The following is a 16,548-nucleotide window of genomic DNA, read 5'->3' as shown; positions in this document are numbered from 1 at the left end:
ACTGAAACCGTGAACCTAAAACTATGATAAAAACCGAAGCGTGTGTAATTTGAACCACTGCACTCCTACTGTAATCTCATGAGGATGATGGTTAGATGAGGGACTTGATTTTTCTGCCCAATACCAGAATGACTGTTGAGTCATTTTGAAGACTTTAAACTTGCATACAAAAACAATGAAAAATTTACAGGCCATCCAAATCTCATCAAAAATTTGTATAGTCACATAACATCCTCTTTGAGGATACAAGGAAAAAACAGACAACTTTCAACTTCACAATTGGAATACACAACCAGTTCGCTCTCATTAAACTCAGTTGATTTACATAATGTTCAGTGTTTGTTTGGTGTGCAGAAAACAATAATAAGCAGGATGATGCTGAGATCTGACACACAGAAGTTTTTCTACACATCAGCTCTCAGCCTTTAATTACAAAGCTCTCTTGATACATTGTTAATTTTGATTTCTCTCAGAGCAAAGAAACATTTTTGTAAACAAGAAATACAGTTTATTCTGAGCTGGTCTTGGGAATCATTATTTCATTCTTTAAGTGCATTGCATAGGCCATATGTTTATTAAAGGATTAGTTCACTTTCAAATTAAAATTTCCTGATAATTTACTCACCCCCATGTCATCCAAGATGTTCATGTCTTTCTTTCTTCAGTCGAAAAGAAATTAAGGTTTTTGATGAAAACATTCCAGGATTTTTCTCCATATAGTGGACTTCAATGGCCTCCAAACAATTGAAGGTCAAAATTACAGTTTCATTGCAGCTTCAAAGCGTTCTACACGATCCCAGATGAGGAATAAGGGTCTTATCTAGAGAAACCATTGCTCATTTTCTAAAAAAAAATAACTAAAAATGAACTAATATTAAACTAAATTCCTATATACAATATGCTAGTGCAAGTATATAACAATGAGTTCAAACTTTGACCTGTGGAGGGCAGTAATACGCTTAGCAGCGTCTACACTGCCGGAATTCTAATAGAGAAGAAGAAGAAGAAGAGAGCTAGTGCAAGATGAGCATTTATGGTTAAAATGTATAAAATTGTATTTTTTTTTAGAAAATGAGCGATGGTTTCTCTAGGTAAGACCCTTATTTCTCGTCTGGGATCGTGTAGAATGCTTTGAAGCTGCAATGAAACTGTAATTTTGACCTTCAGTCGTTTGGAGGTCATTGAAGGTCACTATATGGAGAAAAATCCTGGAATGTTTTCCTCAAAAACCTTCATTTCTTTTCGACCGAAGAAAGAAGGACATGGACATCTTGGATGACATGGGGGTGAGTAAATTATCAGGAAATTTTAATTTGAAAGTGAACTAATCCTTTAACTGTGCCTTTGTGTCTGTCATCAAAAGTGCTGTAAGCGATATTTTTTAAAATGTCCGTATTACCTGACAGATTTTCCCAAGCTATTGTCGGGTGATTTTAGTTAACGGACAGTCAAAATATAAATGATATGCAGCAGTAACTCCTTAAAAAAGGTGTGTTTAGGAATAAATAGAAGCAAATAATCTAACAAAAACCCTGCTATAGCTTTCAATTCTAAATCTAATACGTTTTGGTTATGAAACCTTAATCAGGCATTGTTTTTGAGGTCTCATTACCAAAATGTTGGACACAAAAAGAAAGATGTGAACCTAAGGGGACAATCTGACATTACAGGCCATTGACAGTCTGTAAGTGATAGAAGAATCGACTTCTCTGTCTCCCCTCAGTGGTCAGACTGTGTCCACTATAGAGATCTAAATCACAGAAAAAGTGAGAGAGTGACATTGATTTTATGTTCTTATATTCATGTTTCTAATGTAGGCTATATGTTTTCCTCTAAACCAATTTCCGGTCTAGTTGAGCTGCCAAATTCACGGCATTTTTTTACATCATTCACAGACAATGCTTAAAATTACCGTTTATCTCAATATTATATATGAATATGACATTTTTGTTATTATTTATAAAATGAATGTAATTATTATTATTTAAAATGATATAATTTGCCTATTTTTATTGATGAATTGCATACACAGGTTTTATGTGTGTAATGCAAAAAGTTAAATAACTGATTTAATGTTTTGAAACTCGATGGAAATGGGCTCCGCTACATCCCGTCCACATGCATCCGCGCGCAAATGGGCTGTTAAACAGGATGGGTTACACATAATGTGGATAACTTAATTAGTAAACACGTAAAATTAGAGAGAGAAGTGTTTTAGTGTATTTCTGCATGGTAATGCTCTGTTATTACTAAGCAAGCAGGCTCAGGGTGAGATGGGGACTCGAGTGTGCGCGTGAGAGCAGCAGTAACACCCATTAACAGATCCGGATCTGACACGAAGACTGAGGAACTTTAGCAGTTGTGGAGGAGCTGTGAGCTGGAGTCAGTCTGATGCTGGAATCAAATCATCCAGCAATGCGAATAAAGGAATAAAAGTAAATGTGCAAATGCATCGCAACACAACTTGCACGTCCAAGCTGAAAATGTGCAGGGCAGCGCTAAATCAATGGGCTTAAAACGGGTAAGTCGACTTCTCATTATGTATTGTTATGAGTTTGCATTTGCTTGCAATAAGTCTGTTCATATCTGCGGCTCTTGTATGTTTGTTTCTGTCTGCGTGATCGCAAACCGTAGAAGGTAAATAAAGCAGAGCGTTTCCAAACCGAGTGCGCTGCTCTTCTGAGTTCCAAAACGCAATGTTAGTTTTAAATACAAAGCCTTAATTTCATATCTACTGCGTTTCATTAATATGTTTATCTGTATATGATATTATAACACGGAATAGAGGAGTTCAGGCAAATCAAGATGTTAATCAAGATGGCAAACTATTAAGTTACATAACTGAGAATTAATATTAATTTAAAAGCTATATTTAATAAAAACATGGCTCCATTTTACCAGCACATTAATACATCCTTTTCATATCAGCAATGACAAAACAATATGATTATAACCTGATCATTTTTAAAGCTGCAAACTAAAACCAGAATGATAAAAGCAATTTGAGTTTTAATGGCCACTCTACAATATTTTAATACGATTGTATTATAATGCTTCCAGATTATTATGTGTACATTTAAGTAACTAGAGACAACTAGATTGTCATGAGACTTTGAAATCATATATTTTCATAAATATTCATATATGCGTGTACACTGTTATATTATAAATGACTAAGCAATTACAAGTTAAAAGTGTTAGAAAAAGAAAACATGGTCCCACTTTATAGGTGGCCTTAACTACTACAGTATGTACTTGCATTTCAATTAATCATTTGATACAGATACAATGTTTTTACATTGTACTTATTTTTTAAAAATACCTAATTGCATCTGTAATTCATTTCTGTATTACATTTATAATTACACTGTTGACCCATTACACCTTAACCCACCCATAAACTTACCCTTAACACCAAACCTGTCCCTAACCTTACCTGTATCCCAGCTCAATAGTAGCAAAAGCGTTTTGCAATACAATATGAACACAATAAGTACATTGTACTTATTATTTTATATAAGTACATAGTAGTTAAGGTAGTAGTTGGGACCTAAACTTAATTTGATGGTTAAATGTGGAAGAAAGTACTAAGTGGACTACAGCAATTTATGTCTAAGTATGTGTGTTTGATAAAGGAGAGAGTGAGGTGATCTGCCAGCCTGACCTCCTATTATTGAAGTGACATAACTAACATGTTTATTTAGGCGGAATGGATAGTACAAGTCCTTTGGAAATTAAATGACATCTAGGTCAGTTTTAATAGTACATTTATCATTTGGGTGAGTTGGTGTCACAACAGGTGACACACTCTGTCTAACTCATGAGTTAAAGTAGCCTACATTTGGTACAATGGCTGTTAACACAAGGATCAAAAAACTGCTTTCAAACCATATTAGATCTTATTGAATGGTCCTTGTTTGGTTTTGACTGTTAACCTGGGACTGACATGCATAAATGTGATCTCTATAGATACTGTGTAAAGTCTTAAAAAAAATAATAAGAGGGCTATACTCACTTTTTCTTGCCTCTTGAAACTTCTTGACACTCTCTCGGTTATTTCGTCCAGCTTCATTTATTAAATTCATTCATAAATGTGTTTTTAATCCTGAGGATCTGACAGTTTCTGTTACTGCGGCAGAGAGAAATGACCCCTTAATTAGAAATGAAACAGATTCCAAACCTGTCACAGTTATCCAGCAGAGATTTATTTAAATTACTCAATTTGTAGTGTCTGAATTGACATTTTAATCTTAGTGTGATGTGCACATCCTTTTTTTTTCAAGTTATGGAGGTATATATCCTGGTCCTGCTAGCAAAGGTCATAGGTTCCACTCCCAGGGAATATGCATGACCTGATAAAAGCATCTGGCAAATGCCTAATATGCACATTAATATCAATTGATTCATTTTAATCAAAGCTTACTGTATGTAAAACAATAAAATCTTAATGTTAAAGTTAATATATTACAATAGAATTAATTTCATTTCTTAATATTAATATACATAAAAAATTAACAAGGTTTTGATTTGAAACAATGCGCAGTTAATCTGTATGTTTTGTTGAATGAGAGGACAGTTGTATCATAAACTTTAAGGGTTGCCTAGTAGCGTAACCCATCACTAGAGACATAAAACTGAGTGACAGAAAAACAACCCACTTATTGTCTTCCCATTCGTTTTACAGCGCAGTGGCGTGAATAACATCAACATCTATTAAGAACAAGCACAAATACCTCATATTGATTCACGAGTGCCTTTATCAGTCTCTAACTCAAAGCGCCTTTGCAGAAATCTCCCCATCAGCACTATTGAATTTCATCTTCCGCGGGAGACACACAGCACAGCACCGCAGCATTCATCATCAGCACCATCACTCATTCAGGCTCCTGTACGGCAGCCGAACATGTTCCTTTTCATCTCTCACATCAGCTGTCTGGTTTTGCTGGAGAGTTTGTGTGGCTGTGCTTTAATATGTCTATACGGAGACCTCCAGGCACCTGTGTGCTGTTATGAAGTAGTTCACATAAAAGGAAATCCATGTTACGGGCATCGTAGTATGGATCTGTGCTGATTGCTAATAGTGATGACTGTCTCCGAGGTCTTTAACCATCGTTCTATAGATCTCACAGACCAGCTTCAAAACCGACTTCTCGCTTCAGTACAGACCCACAGGACTAAAGGAATAGACTGGATTCAAAGTGATTGTGAGCTTAATTAATAGAGTAAACAGAGAGAAAGAAAGAAAGAAAGAAAGAAAGAAAGAAAGAAAGAAAGAAAGAAAGAAAGCAGACAGACAACTCTGCCCACACTGTCTCAGTCTGAACACACTCTTACACTCTTTGCCTTTAGGGAATTTCATCTCAATGTTTTGTGTTTTCACTCCTCTTGTGCATGTATGTGTGTGAATGCTTTCATATTATACAATAGAACAAATCTGTATAAAAGTTCAGGGTTGATAAGATTTTTTAAATGTTTTTGAAAGTCTATTATATGCTCACCAAGGCTACATTAGGGTGATCAAAAATCCAGTGAAACAGTAATATTGAAAAAAATGTTATTTATTCCTGTGATGGCAATGCTGAATTTTCAACAGCCTTCAGTGTCACATGATCCTTCAGAAATCATTCTAATATGTGACCCTGGACCACAAAACTAGTCACACGGGCATATTTGTAGCAATAGCCAACAATACATTGAAAAATTATTGATTTTTCTTTTATGCCAAAAATCATTAGGATATTAAGAAAAGATCATGTTTTTTTATTTTCTACTGTAAATATATAAAAAATGTATTTTTGTGAGTGGATATGTATTGCTAAGGACTTCATGTGGACAACTTTAAAGGCGATTTTCTCAATATTTGGATTTTTTTTGCACCCTCAGATTCCTGATTTTCAAATAGTTGTATACCCTTACAAACTATACATCAATGGAAAGCTTATTTGTGACCCGCGACCACAAAACCAATCATGAGGGTTAATTTTTTGAAATTGAGATTTATATATCATCTGAATGCTGAATAAATATTTGGCCAAGATACAACTATTTGAAAATCTGGAATCTGAGGGTGCAAAAAAATCAAAATATTGAGAAATAGTTTTTAAAGTTGTCCAAATGAAGTCCTTATCAATGCATATCCACTCACATAAATATATTTTTTGATATATTTATGGTAGGAAATTTTCAAAATATCTTCATTGAACATGATCTTTACTTAAAGGTGCCCTAGAATTAAAAATTGAATTTCTATTGGCATAGTTAAATAACAAGAGTTCAGTACATGGAAATGACATACAGTGAGTTTCTAACTCCATTGGTTCCTCCTTCTTGTATAAATCTCATTTGTTTAAAAGACCTCCGAAGAACAGGCGAATCTCAACATAATACCGACTGTTACGTAACAGCCGGGGTGTACGCCCCCAATATTTGCATATGCCAGCCCATGTTCCCAACATTATGAAAGGCATTTGACAAGGGCAGCCAGTAACGTCTGGATCTGCACAGCCGAATCATCAGACTAGGTAAGCAAGCAATAACAACAGCGAAAAATGGCAGATGGAGCAATAATAACTGACATGATCCATGATATCATGATATTTTTAGAGATATTTGTAAATTGTCTTTCTAAATGTTTCGTTAGCATGTTGCTAATGTAGGCTACTGTTGGTTAAAGTTACCATCGTTTATTACTGTATTCATGGAGACAAGAGCTGTCGCTATTTTCATTTTTAAACACTTGCAGTCTGTTTAATTCATAAACACAACTTCATTCTTTATAAATCTCTCCAACAGTGTGTAATGTTAGCTTTAGCCACGGAGCACCATCAAACTCGTTCAGAATCAAATGTAAACATCCAAATAAATACTATACTCACATGACCCGAAGCATGCATGCAGCATACATGACGAACATTTTGTAAAGATCCATTTGAGGGTTATATTAGCTGTGTGAACTTTGTAAATGCACTGTATTATAGAGTCGCGAGCTCGATGGGCAGGGAGCACGAGATTTAAAGGGCCAGCAGCCCTGAATCGGTGTATAGTTAATGATGGCCCAAAATAGGCAGTTAAAAAAATTAATTTAAAAAAATCTATGGGGTATTTTGAGCTGAAACTTCACAGACACATTCAGGGGACACCTTAGACTTATATTACATCTTGTAAAAAAACGTTTGATGGCACCTTTAATATCCTAACGATTTTTGGCATAAAAGAAAAATCGATAATTTTGACCTATACAATGTATTGCTGGTTATTGCTACAAATATACATGTGTGACTTATGACTGGTTTTGTGGTCCAGGGTCACATTTATTCAGCTTTCAGATGATGTATAAATCTAAATTTTAAAAAATTGACCCTTATGACTGGTTTTGTGGTCCAGGGTCACATGTGATTTGCTGCTCAAGAAACATTTTTCATTATTATCAATGCTGAAAATGGTTGTGCTGATGAATATTTTTGTGAAAATCCTGATACATGTTTCTTGAGTATTCTTCAATGAATAGAAAGTTCAAAAGAACAGCATTTATTTGAAATAGAAATCTTTTGTTAGATTATAAATGTCTTTACTGTCAAAATGAAATCAAGTCTGTCTGGGGAGAGAGACTTGCATTACATTCAGAAGAGCATTGAGACATAACTGTCTGATCACAGAATGATCCACAAAGGCCACCACAGTTTGCGTTTTCCCTTGAGCACTATTGCTGCCATAAAAGTGAATACTCCTTCAGACATTCTCTTTGTTTTTGACCTCTCTCTTACCCCCCAAAATCCACAGACCTCGCTTTAATAAAGCAGTGTCCTCAGCACTTCCATCAGGAACAGAAAAAAAACACCACTTTTGTGAAGTTTGTGACCCGTGCTGGAAAAATGAGTCAGGATGCGCACGGGCTGAGCTAAAACATCAAACATGTCGATTTTGGTCAAATTTGAAATTTTCTAAAAAAAAAAATTTGTTAATTAAGCCCTCGTCTAGTGAACCAAATGCTTCTTATAGCAATTAAACATCATTAAAAGTATATGTATGTTTTCTGAGAAGAGTACCTTTCCTTTGTCCATAAAAAATGCAGTTTTTCTCTGCTCGCTTCACCACTCGCACTTCCCCTCAGCACAACTTTGTGTTGTTTTAAAGTGCAGCATTCCAACTTTGTGAATATTCATAGCAATTTTTTAAAGGCAAGAGTCTGAATCAATGAAATGTAATTTTCAAACTCTCATACTGATGTAAACAAATCGATCTTACTCAAGTTGACTGACAGATCCGAACCTTGTGCACAAAGACGCCACAGACAGCGTGCGATCCCAATATAGGCCTATACATGTAAACAGAATTACATTACATCAAAATATTTAAGTAAAATATTGAAAAAAGACGAGGTGTGTGCGCCAAAATAAGTCTTACTAAGAGGGATTTTAAAGGTACAATTTGTAGGACCTGCCACTAGAGGGCGCACTACCAAAACAATAACAATCGCGTGGTTTGATGACGCTAAGAAGGTGCGTGGAATGATGGGATTTGTTGTCTTCTACCCAACCGCTGACGGCCATCAATCAGACGGAAAGATAAATCATGGATTTAACGGATGAGGTAAAGTTTTATAAATGTATAAACTAGGGCCGGGCGATATATCACATGCGATTGTCACGCGCATTTCGTCAGTAAATCCGGTTCCCTGATTACCGCGAAATCGCCATCACCTGCTTTCAAATGGAGCGGCATTTAATAGACAGAGCCGTAGATCACTGACAAGCTACGCAATATCACGTTCATTATCGCATATGAATCGCCTTCGATAATGAACGCGATATTGCGTGGCTTATAGGTGATCTACGGTTCTGTCTATTAAACGCCGCTCCATTTGAAAGCAGGTGATGGCGATTTCGCGGTAATCAGGGAACCGGCTTTACTGACGAAATGCGAGTGACAATCGCATGCGATATATCGCCCAGCCCTAGTATAAACTATGGATAAGACGCGTCCTCGCGCGGGTCTATAGACGCGATGCCCCGCGTTTGGCGTGTATGCCCCATAATACTAATAGTGTTGATCGTTATAATGGCATACGTTTTCTGTAAAGATACGAATCAAAACAACTCACCTGTCGAGTAAAACACAAGCGAGATCGGCATCTCTTTCTAGGTGAAGTTTGTCGCGAAGCTCTCTCCATCTAGAAAATGCAACACCGATATTGATCCTCGCTCTTTCTCTCCTCTTGTCCCAAACTCTTCTTGGGTCGTTTGGTTGGCCCGTACGCATACGTTTACGGGAGCTGTCCTTGTCGACAGAACCAGCGGCAGATGGTAAACAGTAATTATGTTCCGTAAATAAGTAACACAATCCACCATAAAATGTGCAAGTAAATAAGGAACTGCTTGAAGCAAGCTAGTGGTTTGCTGGAAGCTAGACACTACTTCCACATTTGTCCACGACACTGTTGTCATGTGATTGTCATGTGTCACTGTTTAGAATGGGAATTTTCTCATGATTTACAAGTAGTTGAAAACATTAGAGATATTGTTAGTAATCAGCTGGACAAAATATATAACACTAGCCTAGTGGTTTTTGGATATTTTACTGTGAATATCTTACAAATTGTACCTTTAAGGCCTATGGTTGCTAAATGATTTTGTTTTGAATATTCAGAAAACTTTAACTCGATTTTTCTCAAAATTGACTTTGCTGACTCTATCGACTTCAAACAGGTGTAGCTCAGTCAATTGTTCTCTGATTCCAACAAATCATTAAAAATAACAATAACTCATTTTTGAAAATTTGCTCATTGTGACTCATTTTGCCAGAACGAGTCACAATTATTATATATTATATAGGCTATATATATATATATATGTATAATACCGTTCAAAAATTTAGGATCAGTCATATTGCTTTGTTTGGTACTGCATTCACTTGAAAGTCACCTCATGTTGGAAAGATCTCTCATTCATCTACATTGCGCAACTATACTCAAACATGTTTAAAAATCAGTTATCATTTTTAGACGTTGCTTCCTAGTGTCATCTTTGGACAAGAGAAAGTCTGCCTCATTTGCATTTTTCAAAACGCCTTGGCACCTACTTCAACTGGCACATTATGTGCAGTTTGAGCTCATACGCAGTATGAGCTTCATGCAGGAAATGCTGGGTCATATATTGACTCATGGATTGAGCGGTAACACATGGCATCTTTCAGTTAGACAGTGATTCATTTGGATTGTCAGAAGCCTCTAGGCTCAGGCAACATGTTAAGAAATAAAATTAAAGCCCAGGCGAGACAGAAGCTGCATCTTGTATGACGTTCCAAAGTTTCTTTAATTGCTTCTCATATCATAACTTTAGAGGAGTCAATCTAAAAGAGATTTCATAAATTGTATTAAAATTAGGATAGAAATACAAACTTGATTTAAGTGAGCTTTAAAATTCTGCCTGCTGCTTTTTAATGTTCAGTAATATGATAGCACCACCTTTCATTAGTCATTTCTGATGTCTTAGTAAATAAACATAATGAGGGAAATGACAGTCTTAGATTCCTTTTTGTTTGAATACATCATGCTTTAATTTCACAAAAGGTTGACTAGCCTATGTGAGACTGATGGCCGTTTCTCAGGATTACAGATTGAATCCTCTGGCGTAAGAAGGTTCATAAATCTCTTATTGCAGTCACACTAATTATACCTATGTTCGTTTGAGAGCACTGGACCTTACTCTGTTATTGTGTAGAGAACATGGCTCATTTAGGAACTTACCCATGAATAGAAAAGAAAACATCATAATTAATTCCTCTGCTTTGGGATTCAACTTGTGTTGTGCTGACATGAATTTACTGCATCCCGATACTCATGAGCAATTACAACTTCCAAAGCCATGGGAGAACCTATTTTCTCTTCTGTTTGAAAAAAAAAAAAAAAAAAATTAAGGGACTAAGGCAATGAATATATTACTTTACTTTATTACTTTTATGCTTTCGTTACGTATTTTTGGTGAGTATTTTTGCCCTCGATACAGTCAACGAGCTGAAAGCTACTTATTCTAAATCCAGAGTTCATGGAATGATGGATTGGAAAGGCTAAATTCTGCACACATGCAAAAGTGTACTCATTTTCACTCAAAATCTTATACGTTTTTAATATATTTTATTATGTAATAATTTCACAGTTAATCTCCAAATTAAAACAACATAAAGAAACAACATGAAGACAGTATATACTTGTTTAATGGCACCTGAAGGCCAGTATCACTGATGTCTCAATGAAATTGATTTTTCCCCCCAATTTTAAACATGAATTATAGCCATTCAACATTACAGTGTAATTGAAAGCTATATCATTTTTTACATTTATTAGGCTTCAAAAATATAACAACTTTTAATGTAAGTGAACTTAGAACAATCCTCACATAAACCCATAATAAATGTCATATTTACCTGTGCCTTTCCTTCCTGTCTAACAGATTGGTAACTTTATTCAGTTTCTGTATTTTTCCTAACAGTCTACACTGCATAATTTATAGCCTAAATTAAATATAGATAATCATTATTAAAACTACAAAAGTTTTTTAGTCAAGAGCAGTAAGTAATTTTCTCTGTTACCTTTGTTCTTTCATTATCTTCAATGACAGAAGGCATTAGTGGTTGCTGTCACTTTAAGAGTTGCAGCTGCTGCACATGACGCACATCTCACACGCGTCCCACTTTCTCACAGCTCTTTACTTTCGTTTTAAGACTTCATTTAACTCATTCAAGGCTGCTCTTATGAGGATACTCAACAAAACGGTTATTTTCGGCATTATTGTGCGTGTTACTGTTTGTTCAAGCGTGACAGAGAACTCCATTCGGCTTGCTTTCTGTGCTTTGTGTGTGTGACCGGACATTCACAGACAGCGCGTTCTCTTTATTAGTAATTTTATATATATGTCATTTTATTATTATATTTAATTACTTATACTTATTACTTATATCTAAAATATACTTTAATGTAATTTATATTGAAATCTGTATGTCAGGTCATACAATATTTGTAAATGATGAAGCAATTTAGTACATTTTCAAAATATTAACTTTAAATGTAATGTTGAATAACATACAATAGTCTTTAAAGCATGACAAAAGATTATTAAAACATAGTAATATAAAATGTACATTAAAGTAAAACTTAAAAAGTACTTTTTTCAAGTATCATTAAGTGGCCTTTAATTTCATTAATATGATATATATGCAAGTCCAGTTTAAAAAAAAGATTTGAAGTACGCTACAAGTGCATATTCAATACACATTCATATGTACTTGTTAAATGGTGTAACTAAATCATTAAGTTTGTTAAACTGATCCATGAAAAAATCATTCACAATGGTTCTGTGAACCGGATTCATTTAAACGATCCAAATCACCAAACATACTTGTCTCACAAACTCCCATGAACACTAAGGATCCTCAAACAAAGCTTTTATATGGCTTCAGAAGACATGGAATATACCTCAAGCACCCGGTTCTTTTGTGTCCATTTTTGAAGCTTGAAAGGTTCAGTCCATATTATTTGTAATTGCATGGGGAAAAATAACAACCAGAACAATTCCTTTAAGACACAACACAATGGAAGTTGTGCACAATTCCCTTCTGTTATGTCTGGCTCTGATTGTGTTGAGTTGTTTTTGTCTATAGAGTGCTGCAGGGATGTTTTAAACATTAAAGGGGACATTAAAGGGGTGTTTGATTATGATTTCACTTTTTTAACTTTAGTTAGTGTGTAATGTTGCTGTTAGAGCATAAACAACATCTGCAAAGTTACTACAACAATCGGCTGGCAGGAACTACAACAAGCTTCTTCCTCAGTTAGTGACATCACTAACCCTAAAATTTACATAAACCCCGAAGAACACACAACAAAGGGGGCGTGGCCATGTTGGGCTGCTTTAGAGAAGAGGAAGAGTTGTTGTAGTAGAGTGTTGTTGCCATGCTGTCATTTTACGCCGGACTGCTTCACAAACAAGGGTCAATTCAACTCTGGATTTGCACATGCTATTCGATGAGTTGAATCAACTCCACAACAACTACATATATTTATCCACTAACCATTCAGAAACGTCTAGATGTATTCTATTAGTTGTAACTTCTTCCTGAGTCTCTCCATCAGCGTCCGACTCCGGTTTGAACAATGTTAGGCTGAACACCGTTACTGACAATCCTCATTTTGGCTGCGTGAGATTTTCTAGCTTTCTTCAACTGAAGCACAAGCTGTTAAAGCTCCGCCCTCGACTGGAAAGTGGCATGGGAGCAGCAGCTCATTTGCATTTAAAGGGACACACACAAAAATGGCATGTTTTTGCTCACACCCAAATAGGGACAAATTTGACAAGCTATAATAAATGATCTGTGGGGTATTTTGAAACTTCACAGACACATTCTGGGGACACTAGAGACTTATATCACATCTTGTAAAAAGGGGCATTATAGGTCCCCTTTGAACATCTGATCAAATAATACAGTGATAAAGAGGAAAATTATGATCAATGATGCCAACAGAATTCAATTCTGCTGTCAAGACAATAGTGTCATTATTCAGCTGAAGTCAGTTCTGTGTTGATTCAGTTCAGTTCAATGACTGTGTAAAGTTAATCAATTTTGAAATGAATCTAATTCCACTATAAAGCTGCTCTACAGAAGACAATAGTGTTTTATTCACTGCGAGTCAGTTCAATGTTGATTCATTTCAGTTCAATAACAGTGTCGATGTTGCAAAATTTGTCAATTATGAAACAAAGTTGAATCAGCTACTATGCACAAAACAGTGTTGTCATCATCCAACTGTCAATTCAGTTCAAGTGCAGTCAAAACAATAATATTACTGAATATTAAGTGTCCCCAACTAAGCAAGCCAGTGGCAACAGTGGCAAGGAACTCAAACTCCATCAGGTGACAGAAATGGAGTCCGTGTGATAGCCTTTTTGTGGTCATAATCACATTCTTGTAAACTATTCTAACTCAGACTTTCAGGGAAAAAGATTAAATAACTGAAAGACTGAAAGAGTTTTCTGACAGCAGCATAGTGTCGGCCCAGATCCGGCCCACATCTGGTCCGCATGTAATCCACACATTCCAGATGTGGGCCGGATCTGGGTCACACTATGTTGCTGTCTGGGTTGTCAAAGCTTGGTTTCTATGCAGTAGAAACACATTTATTTTATTTATTTATTTATTAATTTTTTTTTAAATCTGTGCTGACTAGAGAAAACAGATAAATAGAGCTGTGGCATCTCCTTTTGCCAAAAACACTTCTGCCCTTCTGTCACTCTGACTGTCCATGGCTGGGAATATAAAAATGCTGACATCTGATCTGTAGTTTTAATAAAAGCACTGTAGCTGTCAAAATGACACATTTTGTGTCATCTGTTGGACATTTGCTGACAATAAATAGGGATATCTGGGTGCAGATAACATGAAGAAAAAGTGTACATTGTTCATTCACATATACTACCAACATTGCAACAATACAAAACATAAAAACCCTTTAATTATGTGCAGTGTACAAGGGAGTTTTCCCTTTGTGTTGTGGAGTATATCCAGTGTGTTTTGGATATATCAGGACTAATTAATCTGTTGTTTTCTGTGCTAATTTTGTTGTGTTGTGACCCTTGTGCTTGCAACTTGGAGAAGAAACTACTGCATAGCATAAGTCTTTATTAATATCTGCCTCTTTTATCTCTCAAAGCTCTACCATGATGACCACCGTGACCTGGTAGACTGTGATTTTGTGGAGTGTACGGCCTGCACAGCCACGTGGCAGAGATGTACCAAGAGGTGGCTTTCCTAGCAGGCAGCACTGATCATCAGTTTACCTCCTTCCACTTTAACCCTTTGGAGAACCCCCATGAAATCAGCAGCAAAAAGGGTGTGTTCTACAAACGCGCGCAACTGCAGTGCAAGCCCGGCGTACAGGAGGACGAGGTTCACCGGAATCGAGGGGCCAGAGTGGACGAGGGTGCTTTAGTTGACCGTACAGCCATCATCAATGTGGGCGGCATTCGTTATCGCATACCATGGTCCACTCTTGAGGAGTTCCCACTGACACGCCTGGGAAAGTTACGTAGCTGCAGCAATGCTGAGGAAATCCTCGACTTATGTGATGACTATGACGCGCACTGCAATGAGTTCTTCTTTGACCGAAGCCCCAGCGCCTTCCGCTCCATTGTCACTTTCCTGGCGGCCGGGAAGCTCCGTCTTCTGCGGGAGATGTGCGCGCTGTCCTTTCAGGAGGAGCTGTTGTATTGGGGTGTGGAGGAGGCCAGCCTGGAGTGGTGCTGCTTGAGAAAACTCCGTCTTCGGCAAGAGGAGCAGCGGGAGAGACTCCGGCAGGAGGAGGAGGAGGTCGAGCTGACCACGCCCCAGTCGTGTGAGGAGGCGCCGGCTGTCGGAAGCCCAGAGGAGGGGCGTCTGGGTGGGTGCATGCACAGCCTCAGAGACATGGTGGAGAACCCTCACTCTGGGATTCCTGGGAAGATCTTTGCCTGCCTCTCGGTGGTGTTTGTGGCCATCACGGCAGTTACACTGTGTGTCAGCACCATGCCTGACCTGAGGGAGGAGGAGGAGAGGGTGAGTGTACACTTAAATGCTCTAGACTAGGGCTTGTGTGACAGAAAAATACTTTCTTCATCAGTATTTTAAGCTAGTTTTCCAGTTGAAAATATCTAAACATCCTTTCAGGCAATATAGAATTTTTTTAAAGGATACTCCACCTAAAAACTCTTTCATCATTTGCTTACCCTAATGTTGTCCCACATGTATATGACTTTCTTTCTTCAGAAGAGCACAAACAAAGATTTTTAGAAAAATAATATAATGAGTCCATATAATGCAAGTGAATAGATACCTCAAAGTTAAGGCTTCAAAAAACACACAAAGTAAAGATGAATAATCCATACGATACGACTCCCGTTTGTGAATCAGTAGGGCTTTTCACACTGCGCTTAACTCCAGGTTATAGTCGTTCTAAACATGACTACACCCCTAAGACCTTCGTTCATCTTCGGAACGCAAATTAAGATATTTTTGATGAAATTCGATGGCTCAGTGAAGCCTCTATTGCCAGCAATGTCACTGAACCTCTCAAGATCCAGAAAGGTACTAAAGACATATATAAAACAATTCATGTGACTACAGTGGTTCTACCTTAATATTACAAAACAACGAGAATACTTTTTGTGCGGCAAAAAATAACGACTTTTCAACAATATCTAGTGATGGCCGATTTCAAAATACTGCTTCGGAGCTTTACAAATCTTTTGATTCGAATCAGTGGTTCGGAGAACCAGTCACGTGATTTCAGCAGTTTGGCAGTTTGATACGTGATCCGAATCACTGATTCGAAACAAAAGCTTCGAAATTTCATGAAGCAGTGTTTTGAAAGTGAAGAGACTGCGATTCTTACCTTTATAGTTCGAAAAGTTCACTCAGAAAAAAACTTGATATTACAGTCAACAATGTGTAATATGAGAACGCACAATGCTATGCCTTTATATAAATAGGTCACGTGCTGCTTTTGTCCAGTCCGTGACACTG

At 36.9% G+C, this 16,548-nt stretch overlaps 1 protein-coding gene across 2 annotated transcripts in view; it reads left to right on the top strand.

Moving 5' to 3' along the window:
- The first annotated feature begins 1,846 nt into the window (after positions 1-1,846).
- kcng2 (potassium voltage-gated channel, subfamily G, member 2) overlaps positions 1,847-16,548 on the top strand; it is a 41,454-nt gene continuing 26,752 nt past the window's right edge. Inside the window, exons 1-2 of one of the 2 annotated variants that reach the window (XM_048201882.1) lie at positions 1,847-2,521; positions 14,702-15,582. In XM_048201882.1, coding sequence (XP_048057839.1) covers positions 14,779-15,582 — 804 coding nt within the window. In that variant the 5' untranslated portion in view covers positions 1,847-2,521; positions 14,702-14,778. Of the gene's footprint in view, positions 2,522-14,555; positions 15,583-16,548 lie in introns of those variants that run through there. The other variant, XM_048201883.1, reaches the window with a different exon arrangement.

Source organism: Megalobrama amblycephala, linkage group LG9, assembly GCF_018812025.1.
Source record: "Megalobrama amblycephala isolate DHTTF-2021 linkage group LG9, ASM1881202v1, whole genome shotgun sequence".
Classification (NCBI taxonomy): Eukaryota; Metazoa; Chordata; class Actinopteri; order Cypriniformes; family Xenocyprididae; genus Megalobrama; species Megalobrama amblycephala.
Note: the sequence above shows the minus strand (reverse complement) of the source record. Positions and strands in the feature narration are given on the sequence as shown.